This window comes from Pavona decussata, unplaced genomic scaffold (genome assembly GCF_977016875.1).
Source record: "Pavona decussata unplaced genomic scaffold, jaPavDecu1.1 SCAFFOLD_37, whole genome shotgun sequence".
NCBI classification, from domain to species: domain Eukaryota; kingdom Metazoa; phylum Cnidaria; class Anthozoa; order Scleractinia; family Agariciidae; genus Pavona; species Pavona decussata.
The window spans coordinates 2,953,238-2,980,000 of record NW_028145459.1 but is presented as its reverse complement, the minus strand read 5'-3'; the positions used below and the strand labels follow the sequence as shown (position 1 = coordinate 2,980,000).

Genomic DNA, 26,763 nt, shown 5'->3' with positions numbered 1-26,763 from the left:
GAGGCGAAAATTATTTTTAGAAAATTGTAGGGGACTAAGGGCCTTCCGAACAGATAATTTACTGAAGTGATCCGTTGGGTGCCCCTGTGTATTAAGAACCCTGCATCAGCATCGTAACACGAGAAAGTTAAAACTCAAGCGGCACGATTCTGAAGCTTTTGTAATCTGTCTAACAACGTTTTACCGCAATTTTCCCAGACAGGACTACAACACTCAAACTGGGGCTGGATCACATAAAGGATCACATAACGGATTACATCCATATGCCATTTAAATCATCTCAACATACGCATGTCTGCTCCATTGTTCCTGTTCAGAGATATTCACAATTAAATATATGGACATGCTGGCTTCGAAACGTCGTTCGCTATAGTTGCGTTTATTTTAATAGCTAAATCTTTCTTAAAGAACTTATTGATTTTACATGATTGACTTGTTAAACTGTTAAACCCTTAATACAGGTATATGATTTTTTTACAAAACGTTGCTCTTTACGGAGCTACAATACCCCGTGTCCTCGCAAACGGTAGCTACAACGGGCTACAAGTTTCTTGAATATAGCACAACTCAGTATGAAAACGTATTAGTTTAAATCGCAAGGTACTAATCATGTTTTTGTTTGTTTGCTTCGTTCTTTGTTTTTTCTTTTGTTCGTTTTCTTTTATTCGTTCCTTGTTGTTTTACGAAACATTTAATATATGAACCCAAGAATATTTAGATAAACAGTTGTCGCGTTTTCTTTATAATTCTGTTATCCGGGTACGCCTAAAGCTCAGCATGAGAATCAAACACGAGAATACAAATGGAGCCAACAAAAGAAACTAAAACTAATTGATTCACCATATTCTGTTCCTTTGGTCAAACACTTTCAACAAAACGACTTTCAGGTACTTTCTTACATTCATCTACATAACCGACTAGTTAAATCTTTAATCGTTGTATATAATTTTACTAAGACTGCTATTTGAAGAACAATGCTGTCCTCACAAAGACTTGCAAATAGGCGCAACTTAATAAATATCTCAAACTTAAAAGTAGCTTGTTACACATTGGTTTTAAAACTTACTGGTTCAAAGGCAAGGTACTAAACAGGATTATAATGTTATACTGAAATTTAATATATATGTACACAAAGATATTTACAAAATATGTCACGCTTTCTTTGTTGTTGAAGTTTTCCGGCGCGCGTTAAATTCAGCATCACAATTTAACTCAAGTTTGAAAATTAAAATGCTGCCAAGCAAAGGAACGAAAACTTAGACGATTAAATTTCCACACGACTTTCAGCTTATCTGTCGATTATCTGAAAATAACACTTGGATAGTAATCATTTTCCTGTACGATCTGCATTTGAGGTCTTTTTGCAAAGGAAAATCCTTGAGAATGCTTTGGCGTAAAACTTGTTCATTGTCCCGTAACACAGAGGATGCAACGCGCTAGGCAGGCATGTCAAAAGAAACACATAATTCTGCAACAGCGCATGATAATAAAATTGCCACGAATCGATTTCAGCAATTTTCTCCCAAAGAAAAATCGCCTGATGTGGAAAGTAACATATCATATATATGAGAATAATCGCATAGATCATCTTAAGCAGATCTTTCTCAAGATTTTCTGATTTGCTGCATCTGCGGTTTCTCGTTGCCTCATTCAAAGCCTTCCTTTGACATTCTGCCAAGTTTCTTTGTCTTTCCTTGTTATCGGCCAAACCTTGGAGTTCAACTGCATCTTCCATTTCAACAGCAGCTGTTGAAGAATTGACTGAGCTTCTTTCTCGTGCTGCTTTTTCAACGATTCGCTTTCGTAAGTTCAACGCCACCGCTCCATAAGATACCAAAATGACAAAGTAAGGTACAGCGAAATTTACCACAAAAATAGCAACCACATGTGTCTTGTTGGACGAAACAGGCTGCAGAACACACATGCCATTAACAAACTTAAATCCTAAGAACGTTGGCACGCAGATGGCTGCCGCTATTATCCACAAACAGGTAATGGTGATAGTTTTTACGTTCCTTGACGGCGCTTGTGAAAAGGGGTTTATGAGAACTCTGAAGCGATAGAATGCTACAGCAGCCATTGAATGGGTTACTACCATTATTGAAAGCACTTGTAGTGGATTTAAAACGCATGTGATCTTATTGAGGATCATGTTCGAGGATTCTAATTCCCGGTCTGCCAGCATGAAAGGTAAACAGAGGCTGCTAAGGATTTCAGCAAAGGCCATGTTAGCAACGAGGTGGTATGAAAACGGTTTGTGGGAAGGCTTACTCCATACGACTTTACAAATTACCGAGTTACCGATCAGACTAGCCAAAGTTATTAACGAGAAAGCGACAAGACGGAAAATACGTAGCCCTGTAGGTTCTTCGTACTGCTCAGCATCTTCAGTTCCATTTCTGTTGATCGTGTTGTTAAAACCGACGGAACCTTCAGTTTCATTTCCACAGGTGATGGGTGCCATTATGCTTCTCTGTCGCTTTACTTCAGAGGGAAAAACATCCTAAATGTGAGATTGAAGAAGCCGTTTTTTATTACGTTGAATGCTCCCCCACTGCTCCAAATTTACTTCCTGTCTTCCTTACCTTGCATGAGGTTGCATCTATGAAAAATAATTGCCAAATTTAATGACGGTCTGAAATTTAACGATTTATCATTTCGGGGACTTAAATATCTCTGCATATTCATAAACAACACATGTCAAGCATAATATATTTAAATACCACCTTTTAACTCCCAAACCGATCAAAACACACTTTTAAAGCGCACAAAGGTAGAAACCGAAGAATTGGCTCCATGCTTGTAAATTGTGAAGATCTTTCGAAAAATAAATAACAACTGTAGTCGGTTACATGACAGCTTTTTTTCTGCATTAGAAATTGATCCTGAAAATTTCCCTGTCCTCTTTACTGATGACAACCATTTTCCCTGGGCTAGTTATTACAAACCTGTCAGCTAATTTAGGACGCGCAACTCGTTTTTTTAAGTTAGGTTTACACAGGAATGGAAGGGAAGCGATATTTTGACTATCTTTTTATAATGTTCTCACTAGGTGCACTGTTTGAGCACAGTTATATGCAAATTCTGATGTTTTTGAAATAAAAAAACATGTCATTTAATTACAACGGTTTCTTTGATGGAGGATATCACAGAATCGTATTATCAATTCTTGTCGATTTTGGGAGAGCAATTTGCACTTTAGGGCATCCTTTCCCTCACAAATTTGTTTTTTGCTTCCCCAGGTGAAAAAGCGTCTGTCTATTAAGGCGTTTGCCGTTGCTTACTCCAATTGTTGTTAACCATCGGTCCTTAATTGTCCTCTTTCCCCTTTAGAATCATGAAGTACTTACTTCTCCAGATACCGTTATCCACTTCTTAGATCGTAAGAATAGGCCTTATCACGGTTTTCGACGCCATTTTGACGAGTAGGCAAACACGTCTTTAAATAACAGTGTCTGTATGGAAATCTGGTGTCAAATAATTTTCATAAAACATCGTTTCTGAAAAATTCATGTATTGGAAACTTTTGGCACTAGGAAAAGGGTTTTATATTAAAAAAATTGGAGGATGTAGCTGTGCCAGAAAGCGTCCAGCGTGTTTTGAACTTTCCATACATTTCCCTGTATTTTTTTCCCGCGAACTATTTTTAGCAGCAGTTCACGGCTGGTTCGCTATACAGACAAATGTATGGAAATGTCAAAACGCAACTAGATGATTTCTAGCACAGCTACATTCCTCAGTTATTTTCTGTAAAATCATTTGCATAGTGCCTAAAGTTTCCAATTGATTGTTCATGAAATTTTCAAATTATTTGACATCGGATTTCCATACAAACAATGTTATTTCAAGACGTGTTTGCCCAGGCCTATTCCTTACGTAAGGCAATATAACCACTCCCAGGTCAACACTGTTATATTGTCTTTGATGTCCCACTACGTATCCGGAAGCTTTACGCTGTTAATATTGCATCATCTGTCTTCTGAAAAGCAGCAACACAAATTTTGTCGCAATAAAGTTTCCTCTCCATTTTTATTTTACGCACTTAAATTTCACTAACTGAACCTTTTTTAGTTTCCTCTTGGTTTTGGGAAGTATTGGCAAAATTCTCGACCACTCGTCCGGATAAGTCATATCAATTCCAGACTTTATGAAGAAAATGGATTCTTTGGCTGTGCTGGTAATATTTCCTTGACTTGTAACGCTCCAAAATGCAAGTATTTTTCCTTCACTCCGACACAATGAAATTGATAGCTTTCGGCCTCACTCTTGCAGCTGTTTGACCTGTTTTTACTTTTTTCTGTTTGCGTATTAAATGTTGAAATTTATTGGAAAAGGATTATTAATTCACAAGCTTTCATGGGGAATCCAAATTAGGTCCATTATGTTAAGAATTGTCGTTCAATGTAGACGATTGTTCGTTTCCGTAATTGATCAGACGTGCAAAAATATAACAAGATTCTGTTGTGATCTCGCCCGAAAACATTAAACTTCAGCTGAAACCTTTCTACCAACAATTGTCGTTTCGTTAAACAGCTAATCCTTTTTCCAGGTTAGAAGGTAATGATCAAAAAGGTTATAACTTTTGGCGAGTGTTTTGCGAGAACTGACTACCAAAAACCGACAAATGAAACGAAGCAATTTAATGCGTGGCGAATGGTAATTTTGAAACAAGGCAAATATTACTTATGAATGTTGTGCCGCTAGCACGAAGGCCGCAGAGACAAATGATGGCTCAGAGAATTAACTGTGTAGCGTATGAAACATACATTGAAGACTTAAGAGTGCCTGACTGTAACTTTCGAGAATCGCTGGCCAAGCTTGAAAAATCGAAACTCCTGATAATTTGCCTGAAGTTTACTTTTGGGGAACTATGTTCGAAAATATTATTTGAATGTTCTGGAAATTTTTAGTTTTCGAGAATTTTGGAGAAAACGAAATAACGCGTTTTGCCTCATTAATTATGCAAAAATCTCACTCAAAATTAGCCAAGTTCAATACGCTTGTGTTGAAACAGTACGCAACGCTAGAAAGCGAGGTCGGTTTTGACTAAGAGCATAACTCACCTACTTTCTATCAATGGGACCTATGTAAACTTTTGTAGAACTTTGGAGGGTTTTATGGCTCTTTGAAAAATTGACATTTTGAGGACTTCGCGATGAGGCGAAAATTGAGTAAGTTTGAAGGTTTAAAATGCATCTTGGTATGTCAGGTATCGACTCGAGAGGAACATTGTGATAAAGCTTGGGTCTTCGTCTTTAATAATATGAAATAAAAAATCTGGGCAATCAATGCACGCGCTGACGAAAACCAAAGTTAGCGAGGCTTCGTTAACAAATTTGCATAATTCGCAACTGTTGAGAAAATGCTATGTTGTGGCGACTCGGTGAAAACATTGACCCAGGCTATTTTCAAATGGTTATTTTACCCCACATTGCATTTGTCTGTTTCTCTCTAAAAGGTCTGGAAAAAAATGCGTGATCGGAAAAGAAAATATTCGTCAAATTCTGGTAGGAAATTTGCATTATTGCAAATCTTCCAATAAATCTGTATGCAAAGGAATCTGATTGGGAAGGTTTTGTTAAGAGACCATTTGACCGAAACACCCCACATAAAAGGAGTCAAAACAACGTTTAATAATTCGATTTTAACCAATTATTGTCGAATCATAACCTTTAAATTAATGGCGCAAAACTGATACTCGCTATTGCGTTATCTGCGTCACGTCAGTAGCTGTCGATATATATAAGTGTTAGAATATAATGCCCACAAACCAACTTGTGCTGCGAAATTGTCAATTACAACAGCTAGAAAAAAGACCTTTATTTACTGGCATATAAGTGGTTTTGATAAAAATAAAACGTTCACATGACACTTGAATCACGTTTAAAAGATACATGCTTGTCAAATGAGATGCGAAAGTTGGACATAGGGTCGGTCAAAGTGAATATTCTAAATTAAATCAAGTTTGTTTACTGGAATGCATGCTTTTTCAAATAGCTAGTCCAACCTTCTTCAGTGGCCTTCCAAATAATGATCACTCAGAATTGGGTCAGTCAAAAAAACTCTCTGTTCGTGTTGTTTGATACCGTACCTTCGCAAGTGACTGAAAAACAATGTCAGCTGGCACGCCATATTTTAACGTAATTACTGGTATGAAATATCACACATGCACGGATACACGCTTTAAAACCTGTGTGCCAATTTCTGTTTAACAAAATAATAACCTACCTACAGTCCACATTGGCTGTAGGGCATGCATTTATCTTTGTCGAATGTCAACAACAGAAACACGGGTATCTCAGTGACACTGTATACACGCAATGTCTACTGCATACATCACAGGTAGCCGAAGCTCTATGACCTTTGTTTGACCTTTATATTTTGATGTCACGATGAGTGTTACGCAATGGCGTAAATCATTACGGTTTGTATGGGAATTTACGAACGTGTTTTGGAGTCGAAAATAAAGGGCATAAATTGAACAAAAATTGCTTACCTTGTCTCCTTGATCTCTTGCCAGTGTTTGTGCGCCATATTTTGGCCATTTTAGTACGATTCCAGTGGGCATTTAAAGGTTTGCTGAACATTTTCCTCGCTCTATATCCTGCTATATATGTCCCCAAAAGGTGAGTCACTTTAGTAGCAATAGTTTTCGTTGCAACGTCAACAATGAGGTCAGTATAAAGTCTGAGTCGCGGACAAAGGACTGCGGACCACGGACTGGGTATAAAAGAGAAACTAAAGTAAGTGGAGGACTTCGGACTACGGACCACGGACTACGGACTACGGACTACGGACTGGGTTTAAAGGAGAACTGAAGTCTGAAAATCATATCTTTCTTGTATTCATTCTCAGTAAGTTTAATATGTATCAAATCAAGTTTTGGTAGTTGTTTTTGTCCCTGTATTGTTTTTTTTTTTTTTTAGAAGCAAAACAAGGACTTGGAATAAAATAGTAGGGATCGACAGTGCAAACATAAAATCTTGCTTTATCTCAGCGAAACAGCTGGATTTTTAATACGCGCTCAAGAGAGCTGTTATTTTAGTTTGACGCATTTATCTCAGGGTTCGATATGGTGAAAACTGGCGTGATTAAATTCGCAAAAGGATGTTTGATGATCATGATCGTGATCAGCCAATGAGCCCACGTGCACAATCATCTAGATGTCGTACATAGACATGTATGCAGTAGACATTTCGTGTATACAGTGTCACTGAGATACCCGTGTTTCTGTTGTTGACATTCGACAAAGATAAATGCATGCCCTACAGCCAATGTAAACTGTAGGGCGTGCAGTCAGTCCATAGTAGGTGAGTTATGCTCTTAGTCAAAACCGACCTCGCTTTCTAGCGTTGCGTACTGTTTCAACACAAGCGTATTGAACTTGGCTAATTTTGAGTGAGATTTTTGCATAATTAATGAGGCAAAACGCGTTATTTCGTTTTCTCCAAAATTCTCGAAAACTAAAAATTTCCAGAACATTCAAATAATATTTTCGAAGATAGTTCCCCAAAAGTAAACTTCAGGCAAATTATCAGGAGTTTCGATTTTTCAAGCTTGGCCAGCGATTCTCGAGAGTTACAGTCAGGCACTCTTAATTCTCTGATCCATCAAAGATTACTTACCCTGCGTAAGCTAGGATTGTTTAAACTGCTCCAGATCGGACAAAAAGGAAAAAGTGATAGCACAGATAACCAATAACTCACCTGAAACTCCTTTGATGTAGAATTTGTACTTTACAAAGAAAACCGCAGTAAAGGCAATTGTCGCCCAGAAATGTTGGCGTCCGTAATTAAGTTAAAATTAAAAGAAAAAAATGTAGCTTCAGTTCAAGCTATTCGCTTTCCCTGATATAATGGGGTTTATTTTTTTTTCCTTTTATGGTCGTAAAGAAAGGAAATTAGAAGATAATGTGGCGCATAAACAAGATATATGACATACAAAATATGTGCATTAATTTCCGCGGACCCTGACGGAACCATGAAATCCTAATTTTTCAGACTTATAATAGGTTTCAAAGATATCAACGTCTCTAAAACATAAACACCAGGTCCGTCTTTCAGTTTTATGAAATAAATTTGAAATAAAAAATGTTAAAAAGGCCTGTTTTGCTGGCCTCAAAACAACATTTGAAGTCGATTAAAACCTATTACATCCAATTCTATGTCGGTGATAAGCGGATTGCTATTGCAAACTCAATAAAAGACTGGGAAGATGTAGGAAATCAGATTAACATCCACACAAAAGGTAGATAATAAAATGATCTACTGTGCAGGGTGAGTGTCCGGCTGAAAATCAAACAGAGTGTAGCTTCGATCTTATCATTTTGTAACCTGAATGTTATTCAATTCAACTACAAGTTCTCGACATAAAGAAAGCCACCTGTCACCTGTCCAGTAAACAATTACTTGTATTTGTGTTCTTTCATTAAGGACTATTCCTCCTTTTGCCACTGCGCATAGGTTCTGCGCATCTCGGAACTGTTGGGGAAATGGAAACGAATGTTTGGTTTTATCAACGATAACGATACTTTATTTAACGTGGGATTTACGCTAAGCTTAAGGACGGTGCCTACTATTGTTACTGCGCATACGTTCTGCGCATCTCGAGATACTCGGGTTTCCTATGGGTGGTGCCTAATAATACAGAGATATTTTTGCACGCTTTAAAACTATGCGGAGAAAGCAGAACTTAGCAAGTGATTTTGGTATCCAAAAAGAAAAGTGCGAGTAACCATGCAATTTTCAGAGATAATAAAGCTTCAATTTGGAAAAAAAGCGCCATACATTGCTTTGTATTTTACTGGTTTTTGGAATTATTGTTTTTTAATTATCTCTGAAAAATGCTTGGATACCCCCAATTATCTTTTTGGATTTCAATAGCCGCTACTAAGATCTGCTTTTCCCGCATAGTGATAAACTGCGCAAAAATACTTCGCTATTAGTAGGCACCGTCCTTAGTCAACTAGTTTACAGGTAATCCACGGTCAAGTATATACTAAACATTAGAAACTAAAAAATGAACAACAATTCATGGTATAAAAGCTGTTAAAGCTAAGAACTAAGAATCGGACAAAAACAAAAATTCCGATCGGATTTTGTTCATCACTTCATTAGTGCCGGCTTTAATTCTAATATCATTTGTTAGCTCTTTCCATATCTTTGAGGCAAAATATCTCCATGATTTGAGACCACATTTGGTCGTGCTAACTTTTTGGCAGGGAAAGGATACAATCATGTCGAAGCTCATACTTGCACATGGTCGAGCGTAAGGTGATAAGATCTCTAATTGCAGGTGGAGCTTTGTCCGATACATATAATAGTCGGTTTCTTTGAGTTTCCATGTATGGGAGTCTGATTCTTTGCATGAGCTCTTGGAACCCTGGGCATTTGGATTTTTTTTTTGAAAGCTCACATTGGTCCAGTGATCACTGGTAGTGATGATTGAGTCGGTCGTAGGCGAATACGTGAAAACAATAGAGACGCTCCCTCCCTCCTGTATTCTCGTTTTTATAGAGATCGATGTTTTTTCAATTTGTATTCATTCCAAATGCTTGTGCTTTTAGCCGATCTAATTACGGACATCCTAATGCTCTATGTAAATTTGCTCATGTAGTTCGACAAAATGTCCCAGCTTTGACTTAATTCTGTTAACCAAGGCGACGCTCTGCTGTCGTTGATGTTAGGACACTGAAAAGTGTTAAACAATAAAAATACGAACAATGTAGAAACTCACTCTTGTAATATTTTATTATTGGTTTACTTGGGTTTATCTATTGTTCGGTGTTGGGAAGCGATACAACATATGCGTTATTTACGCGAATATTCGAATCAAAGGGAAAAAAATATCAAAAAGTTCAATGGTTTGTCCTTCTATTTATGTTTTAGTATAATGCTGATCTAGCTCTGATCAAATGTTGTTTTCTCCTGGTATAGATTTGGTATAAGCAGGTGTTCTGTTTTGGATTGTTTCCCAGGAAATTGATCCTTCTACCAAATATGTTTAAAATAAGTTTTTCCTCAAGAACAATACATTGTTTACATAAGGTCAAGCCGTAATTTATTGTATCTGACCTTAAGTTAAACTTTCGCTGGCATTTGCCTGGAAATGGCCATCCTTCTTGTTTTTTATCGTTTTCTAGTAAAGATATTCAGTGTTTCTTACCGAATCTATACCAGCCGATATCTTGTTATTTAAGTTATTTTTTACTGTATTTATTTAAATAACAATAATCTTTAGATGTTTTCATTTGAAGGTGACTGTCAATGTCAACACTTTTGTTCTGTAACCACATACTGTATTTTTAATAAGGTAGCTGAAAGTTGTAAACACGTACACCTTAATTTATGGAAATAGGCGTGGACTTGTAGTACCGCCTTTCTTCTTGGAAAGTTGTTGTTTTACAACAAGAACACTGAACACTGCTTGAAACTTCATCCGAGTAAATTACAAACTCATGATTGTGAATGTGTAGTTTTTATCGATACAAATATTCCTTGTAATTTTTATATTTCTCCCGTTGCTTTATTTTGGTCGGACTTATCGAAGAACCTAGTGAAAATCTTGAAACAACGGTACATTTTTCACAGTAAATAAAGGGAAGGTACCCATTACCAATTCCAACACTAACCAATCATAGAAGGGCTTACGTAAGCCTATGTTAGTAGTTGATGAGTTTTTGACAGTAGGTTGTCAATCATACTCCAACCAACATAAAAGCAACGCGAGAAGTTCTTCGCATGAGAATGTTGTATTGAAGCTGTAAAGAGAACTTGTAAGAATATAGACAAGCCTTGAACAACAATTGTGTGTGCCTATTGAACTCAACCCATGGAGTACGCTGAGCTAGTAACCCCCTTGGTTAGACGAGAATCGTTTCAACAAATTGGTGGACGAATCGGGTTTCGACCCAGAGTACGTTCAAGCGGGCACCCAAACCACCAGCGCTCCCGACGGGACCGAACTGCGACGCTTTCAGAGGGCCTCAACGAGCGTTTCGACGTCAGTGGCCTCAAGAACTACCGGATAACAGTTTACATTCAGTTGCCGCGCAGTTCTTCCCTCCGTAGAGAGCAGTCCGTCTTCCGTGCTTTTCAAGCCTGCGAAACAAACAGAGGAAACCAAAAAGCGACTTCTAAACACTTTGCACTAGTATTTATCATGCCTGGTCGCAGAAAACGCTCCGCTCGCCATCGCGTCCGCATTGAAAAGTTTCTAGGGACTAAATGCCTCATTTGCTTCACACCACAAGAAACCCCTTCGAAACCCTTATCCTGTTGTGGGTATCGAATACATGAGGATTGCCTTCTCTCATGTTTCCGCTTCGCAGTTGGGAACATGAGAGATTGTTGTCCTCATTGTAGGTCACCTATTACTTCCATAATCACGGCCAACCAGCTCCCCGGGGGCCCAACATATTTTGTTTCGAGACCGTTTCCTATCCCCCACCACCCCCTCCACCTCCTGACTGGGAAAGTGAATTTAATATTTTTGGTTTTTTAGAGCCGGATGACATTGAGGAATTATTTCTCAGTCATCCTATTCCACCCCCACCTCCGGGATGGGTAAGCTTCCGTCGCGGTCGGCAGTCTGAAGACCGCCGCCGAAACCGAGAACTGACTACCTGAAGCGTAGTTTCAGTTATAGCGGAGCTTCTCTTTGGAACGATCTTCCTGAGGATATCCGCACTACAATATCTCTAAGAAACTTCAAGACAAGAATTGATAAATGGCTCTCTGTATCAGACTCCAGCGCGGCAAATATGTAAACCAGTAAATAGTTTATTTACTATTGTTATGCTGATATTTTTACCGTGTTTTAAATAAAGATTTCATTCATTCATTCATTCATTCATTCATTCATTCATTCATTCATTCATTCATTCATTCATTCATTCATTCATTCATTCATTCATTCATTCATTCATTCATTCATTCATTCATGCATGCATGCATGCATGCATGCATGCATGCATTCATTCATTCATTCATTCATTCATTCATTTTGACATTGATAGTTTATCTTGTAGTTTATATTGTATCGACCTGATGAAATTCTTAACCGTGTGTAAATAAAGATTGAATTGAAAAAATCAGTCCTTTCTAGTGTGTTCTCAGTTGGTCACATTTCAGCATCCCAGACAGTGATGGTCGGTAATTCCTTGCCAAAGTAGTTTCTTGGTTAGTTTAATTAGTTGTCACGAGATTTGGTGAGTTTTCAAAGAGCCCTTTGCATGGAATGCACACGTCTGTCAATTTCCTTACAGGGGGAAAAATCGATTTCTAATCTACAATGACTTTTCATCGGGCAATAAAACAACAAAAAAATATTATTCATCTCTGAGCTTGAATGCAGTACATGACAATTAGAGAATTTGTGGTATTTTTTCCAAACTGAATCTTAATTATCTCTGATAAATTCGCAGTTACCCCTAATTTTCTTTTTGTATTCCAATAACCCTTGCTACCCAAGATCTACTTTACTAGCATAGTCGTAAACGGCCGCGAAATCGGAGTTTCTTTGGACCATATATTTGCCTAGTTTATAGTCAGCAGAGTTGATAAGGTGATTTGGCCGTGTCAAAGAGGTTTGGGGCGTTAGACATTCGTCAGAGCAAATTGGTTTTGCTATAATGAAGGCCGGGTTATAGGTCGCACACACAAAGGGAATAATCCCCGCGAGTTGTCGGGGGACCAAGTCAGCTTGTAGGATCTATTCGAGTACTTTGTAAGCATTGCGGGCCTGCTTGTTTCCCATGATTCTCTGGTAGCGATTTATATATTTTACATGCCATGTGTTCGGTCGGAAAAATTTATACCAAGAAGGTGATCTGTGTATTTTGTTTCCTTACCGGGATCTCATACTGTATGAGGTACCAGCTTGTATTCTTTGTTTATTTGCATTTATTTCGTTTTATTTCACTTCATTTCGTTTCGGTATCACTTTAGTTACCGCTATTTTTGTGTTCATTTTAGAACCGCGCGCTTGTGAATGTTGTTATTCGTGTGTGTATCTCATCAGTAAGGAAAAATAAATCATCAATAAGCTAAACTGGAGCTTATACACTGCTAATCAATCTCATCAAAAAGTCTAGTCGCAGGGACCAAATGTTTGTCGAATTCAGTCAAACTGGTTTGCATTCATGGGACATGTCCTTTTCTTTTGAAAAAGGACAAGTCCCTGCGACCAAATTAAAAAAAAAAATCGCTGTTTAGCATTATATGTTCCCGCCAAATTTTTCCGCTGTAGAGAATGCGTGACCGACAATCCTATTTCAATTTTTAAGTGGATCTTTTACTTTACCTAGTTGACCTGGAGATTAAAAATTAGTACACTTGTCTGCATTGGAGGTCTTGATAGAATAGTGGCTTTTATTGGTTTTCTCGCTATCCAGATAGGTTGTTGTGCAAGTAAATTCTGCTAACATGAGCCAGACCACAAAATAATAACCTGCCAAACGAAACAAAACCATGATTGTTAAGGCAAACTACAATCAAGTAGGTTCATAAAAGATTTATCTATTTTATGTTAAAGTCACATGAATTATCGATTTAAACAGCACCCAATGAACATACACCTAACAGCTTTCGTTTTCACATTGCACCACAAGATTCTTCATTGTGGCGCTCGTTTTTCAATTCCTACTACAATAGTCTCCCTGCCATGCCACTTATAATTAACCACCCGATGGGAAAAAGGTTATGTTAATATGTACAAAAATGACCCTGTTCTTATAGTTTTTGTTGCCTCCAAAAAGAGTAACCCGTGTACTGTAATACGTACACTACAAAATAGACCATGAAAGCGAACTCAAAACTTCAACAAGACAAGATGCCTATACTGGCGTTTACGCGTGATGCTGATTCATTTATTCCAGTTGTATGCTTCACAGATTGATAAAACTATCCTTGCTAATGGAGTAGTTTGAATGGCGATGATTGCGTTATGTTGTTTCCCTTGTAGTTGTACTGGGAATCCATTAGTGATTACGATTTACAATTGCAGAATACCCGTCCACTCGCAAGGTGCGTTACTCTGAAACCCGTGGTCCGTACTACCGCGCTCAACAGATGAATAAGTAATTGATCTAAGTATTAAACTGGAGTGCTACCGCGGTCCGCGGTCCCGTAGTGGATGGATTAAAAAACGAGGAATGTATTAAGCTGGAGTGCTACCGTCGGGACGGGTATTCTGCAATCTAGCCCATGATTCCTTCGCCAGGAACTCTCCAATTTCCACCGTGTTAAATGTCGAGTGCTTCTTAGAAGTTATTCTTTCGATTTACCACATTTTACCGCGGAAAGTGCCATGCAACGCATCAGTGACGTCGTAAACAAAATTATGCAAATTTCTGGTGAAATAAACATTTGTGGTGCAATCCAACCTGACTTGCACGTGATTCGAAGTTGCAGCCAATAAAAATCACACAATTCTTTCGGGACGGGCACGGGATACGGGAAAGTTAAAAAAACAAGGCAATTTTTGACTCCCAAGCCGACGAAAGGAATGCGGTCCCGAATTTAAGACGCTGGCTGACTACGTCACCCCGCGTCATAAAGTACTTTACGACGTTCTTCTCCAATCAATCGCATAGCAAAATCCAGGCCTCCCCTAAATATACCCACCTGGTTCACAACCGAATAATTCCATCCTAAGTGCGGAGTTGTTATGGCTAATCGTTTCCATGATCACAATCGAAGATGCGACCGTGGGCAAAGGGACCTCATTTTGATGAATAGAACTGCCATCTTTTTTTTTACCCGTAAAAAACTGTAAATGCAGAAAAAAGGGCTTAATGTAGGGTTTTACGTAGCAAAGGAAGATTTCTATGAGCCTAAGCTTGCCAAACTCAAATTTGAGGAAATGTGATGGCATGTTAGAAAGATGTTTTGGTTTTTCACTAAAAGACACAGGTATACTTGGAAAAAGAAACTCCGGGTTATCCCAACAAGAGTCAAACCTTTGACTATCCGATTACTAGTTAGGACGCTCTACCATTTTTGTCACAACCTAGTTAACGCCCAAGCTCCCACGAGTCTCCTGTAGCTCGGTGGTAGTGCAACCGCAACAGTAAACTGAAGATAATGAATTTGACTCCTGCTGGAAAAACCCGGACTTTCTTTTTTGAGTATCTTCAAGTCACTAAATAATAAAACACATCGTTTTCATTCCCAAATTTTCTTTTGAACCAATAGCAAAGAACAAAAATAGTTACTACCTCCCCCCCAGTCTTTTCTCGTTTATTTCTCCTCGCTCCAGTCTCGCTGCGCTATGAGCGCACCCTCTCGACTAACCAGAGAGGGACTGCTTGCTGTTTAGTTCATGGTTTTTTTTAACAAGAAAGCTGCGTTATCTACTCGGCTTTGTTCAACCTACCTTAAGAATACCTTTCAGATCTTTGAAATAATGGTAATCAGCCCCGTTGGAATACATGATCATATACTGCAAGACTCTTCGATACTATCATCGCCATATCTCTGCGTAGCAATTGCCGTTATCACCATCTCCTTTTTCAACTCCACTTTTATCCATCCACCGACCTGATTCGGAATAGCTCAATACCCTGGTGGCCAAGTGGTTAAATTCAGCCTTGCCCGGTGCGATCCATACGTGGAGAAGTCGTTGTCGTAAGCCGAAGAGACTGTGATCTGCTCGTTCCGGATTTCTCCACTCGCCATTCCGACAGGTCTGCGACAATTGGCTGTAAATAATGAACAAGCAAAAATGATAAGGAAGTCACTTTTAAGTCGCTGAAGACTAATTTAGATAGATTTTTTAACCTGTTATCTTTGCCGAGTAAGAGCGAGCATCGACAAGCTCTTTTATTTACTGTTTTATTTACCGTAGCTCTGCCATTGATTTTGGTCCCATGTATACTTTGTTAACAGAGGGAGCCCATTCCTTATAAGCCCGGTGGCTTCCCTTGGGCTTCCTCGCCATTAGTGTTTGTATAATAATAAATAATTTTTCTATTGTACAATTTATGGCAAAACAATAAACTGAACTTTCTGCCTACATTTCCTGACGACAATGCACCAAATCACTGCCCCTACGACAAATCTCATTTTGTCGCAATAAAATAATGCACATTGCTGCATTGCAGTCTGTTAAAAGACGACACGGAGGACAAACACGACATCCTAAACCTATTAAGCATTGTGTGAAATGTATGGTTTTCCAGCTTTGCAGCCCACGCAAGACTACACTAGCATTGCAAGTAATTTGCATGGATTTACTTGTCACGTGTCACGAGTGCACATCCGAGGACCTAGGATTTAAAGAAAACAGCTGTCGCTATCATGGGCTGTGGGAGATCATGCGTTAAGCCCTTTCATTTCCAAATTTAAATCACGAGTTCTTTAATGTGTGTTTTTTCTTTGTAGGTACGATAAATGTAGAAAAAGAGAAAAATATGTGGGGGTTGAAACTAAAAATTTTACGGCGTGTTTGTCGATGGTAATCAATGTTGGTTTTGTACTGAGGGAATTGGCTCTAAAATTGTTATTCTTAATTGATTTCGTTTGCGTTCTTTTTTTCTTTCTTTTTTCCTTCTTCTTAGGATAGATCATTAATAAATAGAATATGAAAAAGCCAGAATCAACAGAATATAGATATAGCAGACCACTTTAGTTTGAATGAATAAACAACTTAATTGTTATCAGAGCATTTATAAATTAGAAATATCTGCAATGAGAGTGCCAGGCAGGTTGATAAGAATCGCAGACAAAACGAAGCTGCTGGAAACAAACCAACAGAAAAAAAAAAAAAAAAAAATGCTGTAAATATTGTTACGCGGGACGCGGGTTTGAGGTAAAAACTGCACTATTTGTCCCTGAAGAGCACTTGCAGTTGGAAATTGTTTATCCTTGCACTATCTTTTTCCTTTTTTTATTTCTTTTCGTTCCGAATGTAAAAACAACTGAACAGAATTTAAAACAGTCTAACCTCGATTTTTTCTTTAATCGTTTCGCTATACAAGTAATTTACTCGCAACCAAGCAAAGTATAAATAGGAAACAAATGTATGTTTGACAATAGTTAAAGGGTGTATTTTTCAGGGTCTTATGACTTGAAGAGGATAATCCTCGTGGAATTAATCAAATAATAAATAACCAAATACACACACACGCACACACACAAAAAACAAACAAACAAACAAAAAAACCCGTATGTTATTCAGTTTGGCTGACCTCTATTTAAGAGGTCAGCCAACGGCGACTTGAATCGGCGACGGGCCGGCGCCGAAAAAAGCGCGCGAAAAAATTTTGGCTGACCGGAAGTGAAATTGCACTTGGGTAGCAACCGTCAGACCTATGTTATGCGCAAAGGATTCTGGGATCGCCAGGGGGCAAACATCGCACGCTATCTATTTGGGGGAATTGGCGGTGCTGGAGGTTATCACTGTTAAAAGATTGTAGGCTTTACGCACCACACAGTCAAATATGGCCCGAGTATAAGCTGGAAACAGCTTCTTGTTTACCTTATTTTTTGCGTCTTTGAGTTCTTTCCAAATCAGGGGATCATTTGTAGATGTAGCTTTCTTTTTTAAAAAATCCCTCTTGTAAATTTCGCGTAGCAACTCATACGTAATCCATGGAGATCTATTGTTTCTAATTCTTTTTGTTTTCAACGGTGCGTGCTTATCAATAACACTCATCACAAGGTGTTTCCAAGAATTCCACATTTCATTTGGGTCATTGAGCATGGAGACGTGGTTCCATTCATTCATACGAAGATCAAGTAAAAGTTCATCTTCGTTAAAATTCTTGAGCTGTCGCACTTCAGAGCGAAGAGCGGAAATGTGAAATTTTGCGTGTCAGGAAAATGGCACAGTGGTCTGATGCCAATGTCCACAACACCTGAATTAGATATTTTGTCTGGAGAATTGGTTAAACATAAATCGATGAGGGTACGCGAGTATTGCGTTACTCGAGTAGGTTCAGTGATCATAAGAATCCTTAACAACAATACTAAAACCTAAAGAAAACTTGACCTGCTCTCCATGAATGCCGTGTCTCAAGCTTACCTAAAGTAGAGATTAAATAGTTGCTTAAATTGATTAAGTGCCGTTAGCCTGCCTAGGATCACAGGATAGGCGGTTCCAGAGCGCTGCACTTTTGTAATTTGTTCGTTGCAAAGGAACAACCATTATTTGTTCGCAGAGTCCCTTAAGGAGTAGCCTGTTTTGTTGCGTTTAGCAAACTTACAGCATAAGTACTCCTGAGCTAGACCATTTTAAAAGTCTTAAAAGACTTGTATACGATTAAGGTTTTCTGAATTTAACGCCGAGGGCGCTTTCCATTCGACGAAATTTTCGAAAATTTCGGGTGGGAATCGAATGGAATAGGGTCTTTTCCGGAAAAGATTTTCGAAAATTTAGGACAACCTTTTCAGTGTTCCTGAAAAGTGGAAATTTCGGTATTTTCGAAAATTCTCGTGTTCCATTCAAAAGTTTCCAGTCGGACTGTTTGAACACGTACGATAAACGGCGTCAAGAAGCCTGACGCAAAAACTGACCATGTGATGACCGAGTATAAGCCTGTTCCATTCGAGACCGAAATTTCCGAAAATTCAAACCGAGAATTTTTGGTGAATGGAAAGCACCCCGAGTAAACAGATGTTTCCAACCAAGTTGCTGTATTCAGCTGTGTATTAAGAACCCTGCATCAGCATCGTAACATGAGAAAATTAAAACTCAAGCGGCACGATTCTGAAGCTTTTGTAATCTATCTAACAACGTTTTACCGCAATTTTCCCAGACAGGACTACAATACTCAAACTGGGGCTGGATTAAAGCATCACATAAAGGATTACATCCATATGCCATTTACATGATCTCAACACTTGTCATTTAAATAACATATGTATCTCTGCTCCATTGTTCCTGTTCAGAGATATTCACAATTAAATATATGGATATGCTGGCTTCGAAACGTCGTTCGCTCTAGTTGCGTTTATTTTTATAGCTAAATCTTTCTTAAAGAACTTATTGATTTTACATGATTGACTTGTTAAACCCTTAATACATGTATATGATTTTTTACAAAAATTTGCTCTTTACGGAGCTACAATACCCCGTGTCCTCGCAAACAGTAGCTACAACGGGCTACAAGTTTCTTGAATATAGCACAACTCAGTATGAAAACGTATTAGTTTAAATCGCAAGGCACTAATCATGTTTTTGTTTGTTTGTTTCGTTCTTTGTTTTTTCTTTTGTTCGTTTTCTTTTTTTCGTTTCTTGTTGTTTTACTGAACATTTAATATATGCACCCAAGGATATTTAGATAAACAGTTGTCGCGTTTTCTTTACAATTCTGTTATCCGGGTACGCCTAAAGCTCAACATGAGAATCAAACACGAGAATACAAATGGAGCCAACAAAAGAAACTAAAACTAATTGATTCACCATATTCTGTTCCTTTGGTTAAACACTTTCAACTAAACGACTTTCAGCTACTTTCTTACATTCATCTACATAACCGACTAGTTAAATCTTTAATCGTTGTATATAATTTTACTAAGACTGCTATTTGAAGAACAATGCTGTCCTCACAAAGACATGCAATAGGCGCAACTTAATAAATATCTCAAACTTAAAAGTAGCTTGTTACACATCAGTTGGTTTGAAAACTTGCTGGTTCAAAGGCAAGGTACTAAACAGGATTATAATGTTATACTGAAATTTCATATACATGTACACAAAGATATTTACAAAATATGTCACGCTTTCTTTGTTGTTGAAGTTTTCCGGCGCGCGTTAAATTCAGCATCACAATTTGACTCAAGTTTGAAAATTAAAATGCTGCCAAGCAAAGGAACGAAAACTTAGACGATTAAATTTCCACACGACTTTCAGCTTATCTGTCAATTATCTGAATGAAAATAACACTTGGTCAGTAATCATTTTACTGTACGATCTGCATTTGAGGTCTTTTTGCAAAGGAAAATCCTTGAGAATGCTTTGGCGTAAAACTTGTTCATTGTCCCGTAACACAGAGGATGCAACGCGCTAGGCAGGCATGTCAAAAGAAACACATAATTCTGCAACAGCGCATGATAATAAAATTGCCACGAATCGATTTCAGCAATTTTCTCCCAAAGAAAAATCGCCTGATATGGAAAGTAACATATCATATATATGAGAATAATCGCATAGATCATCTTAAGCAGATCTTTCTCAAGATTTTCTGATTTGCTGCATCTGCGGTTTCTTGCCTCATTCAAAGCCTTCCTTTGACATTCTGCCAAGTTTCTTTGTCTTTCCTTGTTATCGGCCAAACCTTGGAGTTCAACTGCATCTTCCATTTCAACAACAGCTGTTAAAGAATAGTCTGAGCTTCTTTCTCGTGCTGCTTTTTCAACGATTCGCTTTCGTAAGTTCAACGCCACCGCTCCATAAGACACCAAAATGACAAAGTAAGGTACAGCGAAATTTACCACAAAAATAGCAATCACATGTGTCTTGTTGGAAGAAACAGGCTGTAGATCACACCTGCCATTAACTAACTTGAATCCTAAGAACGTTGGCACGCAGATGGCTGCCGCTATTATCCACAAACAGGTAATGGTGATAGTTTTTACGTTCCTTGACGGCGCTTGTGAAAAGGGGTTTATGAGAACTCTGAAGCGATAGAATGCTACAGCAGCCATTGAATGGGCTACTACCATTAATGAAAGCACTTGTAGTGGATTCAAAACGCATGTGATCTTATTGAGGATCGTGTTCGAGGATTCTAATTCCCGGTCTGCCAGCATGAAAGGTAAACAGAGGCTGCTAAGGATTTCAGCAAAGGCCATGTTAGCAACGAGGTGGTATGAAAACGGTTTGTGGGAAGGCTTACTCCATACTACTTTACAAATTACCGAGTTACCGATCAGACTAGCCAAAGTTATTAACGAGAAAGCGACAAGACGGAAAATACGTAGCCCTGTAGGTTCTTCGTACTGCTCAGCATCTTCAGTTCCATGTGTGTTGATCGTGTTGTTGAAACCGACGCAACCTTCAGTTTCATTTCCACAGGTGGTGGTTGCCATTATGCTTCTCTGTCGGTTTACTTCAGAAGGAAAAACATCCTAAATGTGAGATTGAAGAAGCCGTTTTTTATTACGTTGAATGCTCCCCCACTGCTCCAAATTTACTTCCTGTCTTCCTTACCTTGCATGAGGTTGCATCTATGAAAAATAATTGCCAAATTTAATGACGGTCTGAAATTTAACGATTTATCATTTCGGGGACTTAAATATCTCTGCATATTCATAAACAACATATGTCAAGCATAATAAATTTAAACACCACACCTTTTAACTCCCAAACCGATCAAAACACACTTTTAAAGGGCACAAAGGTAGCAGACGAAAAATTGGCTCCATGCTTGTAAATTGTGAAGATCTTTCGAAAAATAAATAACAACTGCAGTCGGTTACATGACAGCTTTGTTTCTGCATTAGCAATTGATCCTGAAAATTTCCCTGTCCTCTTTAATGACAACCATTTTCCCTGGGCTAGTTATTACAAACCTGCCAGCTAATTTAGGACGCGCAACTCGTTTTTTAAAATTAGGTTTTCACAAGAATGGAAGGGAAACAATATTTTGACTATCTTCTTATAATGTTCTCACTAGGTGCACTGTTTGAGCACAGTTATATGCAAATTCTGATGTTTTTGAAATAAAAAAACGTGTCATTTAATTACAACGGTTTCTTTGATGGAGGATATCAAAGAATCGTATTATCAATTCTTGTCGATTTTGGGAAAGCAATTTGCACTTTGGGCATCATTTCCCTCACAAATTTGTTTTCTGCTTCTCCAGGTGAAAAAGCGTCTGTCTATTAAGGCGTTTGCCGTTGCTTACTCCAATTGTTGTTAACCATCGGTCCTTAATTGTCCTCTTTCCCCTTTAGAATCATGAAGTACTTACTTCTCCAGATACCGTTATCCACTTCTTAGATCGTAAGAATAGGCCTTATCACGGTTTTCGATGCCATTTTGACGAGTAGGCAAACACGTCTTTAAATAACAGTTTCTGTATGGAAATCCGCTGTCAAATAATTTTCATAAAACATCGTTTCTGAAAAATTCATGTATTGGAAACTTTTGGCACTAGGAAAAGAGTTAAAAAAAAAAAAATTGAAGGATGTAGCTGTGCCAGAGAGCGTCCAGCGTGTTTTGAACTTTCCATACATTTCCCTGTATTTTTTTCCCGCGAACTATTTTTAGCAGCAGTTCACGGCTGGTTCGCTATACAGACAAATGTATGGAAATGTCAAAACGCAACTAGATGCTTTCTAGCACAGCTACATTCCTCAGTTATTTTCTGTAAAATCATTTGCATAGTGCCTGAAGTTTCCAATTGATTGTTCATGAATTTTTCAGAAGCGATGTTTTATGAAAATTATTTGACATCGGATTTCCATACAAACAATGTTATTTCAAGACGTGTTTGCCCAGGCCTATTCCTTACGTAAGGCAATATAACCACTCCCAGGTTAACACTGTTATATTGTCTTTGATGTCCCACTACGTATCCGGAAGCTTTACGCGGTTAATATTGCATCATCTGTCTTCTGAAAAGCAGCAACACAAATTTTGTCGCAATAAAATTTCCCGCTCTCCATTTAATTTACGCAATTAAGTTTCAATAACTGAACCTCTTTTAGTTTCATCTTGGTTTTGGGAAGTATTGGCAAAATTCTCGACTACACGTCAGGATTAGTCATATCAATTCTAGACTTTATGAAGAAAATGGATTCTTTGCTGTGCTAGTTATATTTCCTTGACTTGCAACACTCCAAAATGCAAGTATTTTTCCTTCACTCCGACACAATGAAATTGATAGCTTTCGGACTCACTCTTGCAGCTGTTTGACCTGTTTTTACTTTTTTCTGTTTGCGTATTAAATGTTGAAATTTATTGGAAAAGGATTATTAATTCACAAGCTTTCATGGGGAATCCAAATAAGGTCCATTATGTTAAGAATTGTCGTTCAATGTAGACAATTGTTCGTTTCCGTAATTGATCAGACGTGCAAAAATATAACAAGATTCTGTTGTGATCTCGCCCGAAAACAGTAAACTTCAGCTGAAACCTTTCCACCAACAATTGTCGTTTCGTTAAACAGCTAATCCTTTTTCCAGGTTAGAAGGTAATGATCAAAAAGGTTATAACATTTGGCGAGTGTTTTGCGAGAACTGACTACCAAAAACCGACAAAACGAAACGAAGCAATTTAATGCGTGGCGAATGGTAATTTTGAAACAAGGCAAATATTACTTATGAATGTTGTGCCGCTAGCACGAAGGCCGCGGAGACAAATGATGGCTCAGAGAATTAACTGTGTAGCGTATGAAACATACATTGAAGACTTAATTCTCTGATCCATGAAATATTACTTACCCTGCATAAGCTAGGATTGTTTAAACTGCTCCAGATCGGACAAAAAGGAAAAAGTGATAGCACAGATAACCAATAAATCACCTGAAACTCCTTTGATGTAGAATTTGTACTTTACAAAGAAAACCGCAGTAAAGGCAATTGTCGCCCAGAAATGTTGGCGTCCGTAATTAAGTTAAAATTAAAAAAAAACTGTAGCTTCAGTTCAAGCTATTCGCTTTCCCTGCAATAATGGAGTTTACTTTTTTTTTACCTTTTATGGTCGTAAAGAAGGAAATTAGAATATAATGTGGCGCATAAACAAGATGTAACATACGAAATATGTGCATTAATTCTCGCGGACCCAGACGGAACCATGAAATCCTAATTTTTCAGACTTATAATAGGTTTCAAAGATATCAACGTCTCTAAAACATAAACACCAGGTCCGTCTTTCAGTTTTATGAAATAAATTTGAGTCCTGTTTCGCTGGCCTCAAAAACAACATCTGAAGTCGATTAAAACCTATTACATCCAATTCTATGTCGGTGATAAGCGGATTGCTATTGCAAACTCAATAAAAGACTGGGAAGATGTAGGAAATCAGATTAACATCCACACAAAAGGTAGCTAATAAAATGATCTACTGTGCAGGGTGAGTGTCCGGCTGAAAATCAAACAGAGTGTAGCTTCGATCTTATCATTTTGTAACCTGAATGTTATTCAATTCAACTACAAGTTCTCGACATAAAGAAAGCCACCTGTCACCTGTCCAGTAAACAATTACTTGTATTTGTGTTCTTTCATTAAGGACTATTCCTCCTTTTTCCACTGCGCATAGGTTCTGCGCATCTCAGGACTGTTGGGGGAATGGAAACGAATGTTTAGTTTTATCAACGATAACGATACTTTATTTAACGTGGGATTTACGCTTAATAGCTTAATCAACTAGTTTACAGGTAATCCACGGTCAAGTATATACTAAACATTAGAAACTAAAAAATGAACAACAATTCGTGGTATAAAAGCTGTTAAAGCTAAGAACTAAGAATCGGAAAAAAACAAAAATTCCGATCGGATTTTGTTGATCACTTCATTAGTAGAAAAACTAACGCGGAGAGATTTCGACGTTTCGATGACATCCTGTCATCATTATCAAGAAAATGAAGAAAATTTACATAAGTAAGTAGACAAAACTAAACTGAAAACAATAGTCTATTGTTCTAAGCCAGTGAATCATCAAGTGACCTCACACAAAGGAAAACCAAAGTCAAGTGAATAATTTGGCACGTATTGAGTCTGATTGGATGTTAAGTCAATCTTATACACTCCATTAGTGCCGGCTTTAATTCTAATATCATTTGTTAGCTCGTTCCATATCTTTGAGGCAAAATATCTCCATGATTTGAGACCACATTTGGTCGTGCTAACTTTTTGGCAGGGAAAGGATACAACTGATCATGTCGAAGCTCATACTTGCACATGGTCGAGCGTAAGGTGATAAGATCTCTAATTGCAGGTGGAGCTTTGTCCAATACATATAATAGTCGTTTTCTTTGAGTTTCCATGTATAGGAGTCTGATTCTTTGCATGAGCTCTTGGAACCCTGGGCATTTGGATTTTTTTTTTGAAAGCTCACATTGGTCCAGTGATCACTGGTAGTGATGAGTCGGTCGTAGGCGAATACGTGAAAACAATAGAGACGCTCCCTCCCTCCTGTATTCTCGTTTTTATAGAGATCGATGTTTTTTCAATTTGTCTCCATTCCAAATGCTTGTGCTTTTAAGCGAACTAATTACGGACATCCTAATGCTCTATGTAAATTTGCACATGTAGTTCGACAAAATGTCCCAGCTTTGACTTAATTCTGTTAACCAAGGCGACGCTCTGCTGTCGTTGATGTTAGGACGCTGAAAAGTGTTAAACAATAAAAGTACGAACAATGTAGAAGCTCACTCTTGTAATATTTTATTATTGGTTTACTTGGGTTTATCTATTGTTCGGTGTTGGGAAGCGATACAACATATGCGTAATTTACGGGAATATTCGAATCAAAGGGATAAAAATATCAAAAAGTTCAATGGTTTGTCCTTCTATTTATGTTTTAGTATAATGCTGATCTAGCTCGGATCAAATGTTGTTTTCTCCTGGTATAGATTTGGTATAAGCAGGTGTTCTGTTTTGGATTGTTTCCCAGGAAATTGATCCTTCTACCAAATATGTTTAAAATAAGTTTTTCCTCAAGAACAATACATTGTTTACATAAGGTCAAGCCGTAATTTATTGTATCTGACCTTAAGTTAACCTTTCGCTGGCATTTGCCTGGAAATGGCCATCCTTCTTGTTTTTTATCGTTTTCTAGTAAAGATATTCAGTGTTTCTTACCGAATCTATACCAGCCGATATTTTGTTGTTTAAGTTGTTTTTTACTGTATTCATTTATTATAACAATAATCTTTAGATGTTTTCATTTGAAGGGGACTGTCAATGTCAACACTTTTGTTCTGTAACCACGTACTGTATTTTTAATAAGGTAGCTGAAAGTTGAAAACACGTACACCTTAATTTATGGAAATAGGCGTGGACTTGTAGTACCGCCTTTCTTTTTGGAAAGTTGTCGTTTTACAACAAGAACACTGAACACTGCTTGAAACTTCATCCGAGTAAATTACAAACTCATGATTGTGAATGTGTAGTTTTTATCGATACAAATATTCCTTGTAATTTTTATATTTCTCCCGTTGCTTTATTTTGGTCGGACTTATCGAAGAACCTAGTGAAAATCTTGAAACAACGGTACATTTTTCACAGTAAATAAAGGGAAGGTACCCATTACCAATTCCAACACTAACCAATCATAGAAGGGCTTACGTAAGCCTATGTTAGTAGTTGATGAGTTTTTGACAGTAGGTTGTCAATCATACTCCAACCAACATAAAAGCAACGCGAGAAGTTCTTCGCATGAGAATGTTGTATTGAAGCTGTAAAGAGAACTTGTAAGAATATAGACAAGCCTTGAACAACAATTGTGTGTGCCTATTGAACCAAACCCATGGAGTACGCTGAGCTAGTAACCCCCTTGGTTAGACGAGAATCGTTTCAACAAATTGGTGGACGAATCGGGTTTCGACCCAGAGTACGTTCAAGCGGGCACTCAAACCACCAGCGCTCCCGACGGGACCGAACTGCGACGCTTTCAGAGGGCCTCAACGAGCGTTTCGACGTCAGTGGCCTCAAGAACCACCGGATAACAGTTTACATTCAGTTGCCGCGCAGTTCTTCCCTCCGTAGAGAGCAGTCCGTCTTCCGTGCTGTTCAAGCCTGCGAAGCAAACAGAGGAAACCAAAAAGCGACTTCTCAACACTTTGCACTAGTACTTATCATGCCTGGTCGCAGA

The 26,763-nt window shown here is 38.1% G+C and overlaps 4 protein-coding genes across 7 annotated transcripts in view; all 4 read right to left on the bottom strand.

Moving 5' to 3' along the window:
• LOC146484050 (uncharacterized) overlaps window positions 1-16,134 on the bottom strand; it is a 51,788-nt gene extending 35,654 nt beyond the window's left edge. The window contains exon 1 of the mRNA XM_085105410.1: window positions 15,376-16,134. Coding sequence (XP_084961536.1) covers window positions 15,376-15,438 — 63 coding nt within the window. The 5' untranslated portion in view covers window positions 15,439-16,134. The remainder of the gene's footprint in view (window positions 1-15,375) is intronic.
• LOC146484048 (putative G-protein coupled receptor 45) overlaps window positions 1-24,731 on the bottom strand; it is a 50,185-nt gene extending 25,454 nt beyond the window's left edge. Inside the window, exon 1 of the mRNA XM_085105420.1 lies at window positions 24,569-24,731. The gene's annotated coding sequence lies outside the window, so the exon portion shown is untranslated. The remainder of the gene's footprint in view (window positions 1-24,568) is intronic.
• Window positions 959-8,482, bottom strand: LOC146484051 (cholecystokinin receptor-like). 3 transcript variants are annotated; one of them, XM_085105417.1, is made up of 2 exons: window positions 8,409-8,482; window positions 959-2,602 (listed from the first exon to the last, which is right to left on the bottom strand). In XM_085105417.1, the coding sequence occupies exon 2, from the start codon at window positions 2,462-2,464 to the stop codon at window positions 1,328-1,330; it is 1,137 nt and encodes a 378-aa protein (XP_084961543.1). In that variant the 5' UTR covers window positions 2,465-2,602; window positions 8,409-8,482; the 3' UTR covers window positions 959-1,327. The 3 variants fall into 3 exon arrangements, with proteins under 3 accessions (XP_084961543.1, XP_084961544.1, XP_084961545.1); XM_085105418.1 differs by lacking the exon at window positions 8,409-8,482 and adding an exon at window positions 7,707-7,812; XM_085105419.1 differs by lacking the exon at window positions 8,409-8,482 and adding an exon at window positions 3,351-3,773.
• On the bottom strand, window positions 18,886-23,600 carry LOC146484049 (cholecystokinin receptor-like). 2 transcript variants are annotated; one of them, XM_085105105.1, is made up of 2 exons: window positions 23,391-23,600; window positions 18,886-21,170 (listed from the first exon to the last, which is right to left on the bottom strand). In XM_085105105.1, exon 2 carries the CDS (start codon window positions 21,030-21,032, stop codon window positions 19,899-19,901), a length of 1,134 nt encoding a protein of 377 aa, XP_084961231.1. In that variant the 5' UTR covers window positions 21,033-21,170; window positions 23,391-23,600; the 3' UTR covers window positions 18,886-19,898. The 2 variants fall into 2 exon arrangements, with proteins under 2 accessions (XP_084961231.1, XP_084961233.1); XM_085105107.1 differs by having other exon boundaries at window positions 23,472-23,597.
• Window positions 24,732-26,763: the final 2,032 nt, after the last annotated feature.

Bases quoted from the DNA above. Each gene is read 5' to 3' on its own strand.
- LOC146484051 (XM_085105417.1), bottom strand. From the start codon at position 2,464: ATGGCACCCATCACCTGTGGAAATGAAACTGAAGGTTCCGTCGGTTTT.
- LOC146484049 (XM_085105105.1), bottom strand. From the start codon at position 21,032: ATGGCAACCACCACCTGTGGAAATGAAACTGAAGGTTGCGTCGGTTTC.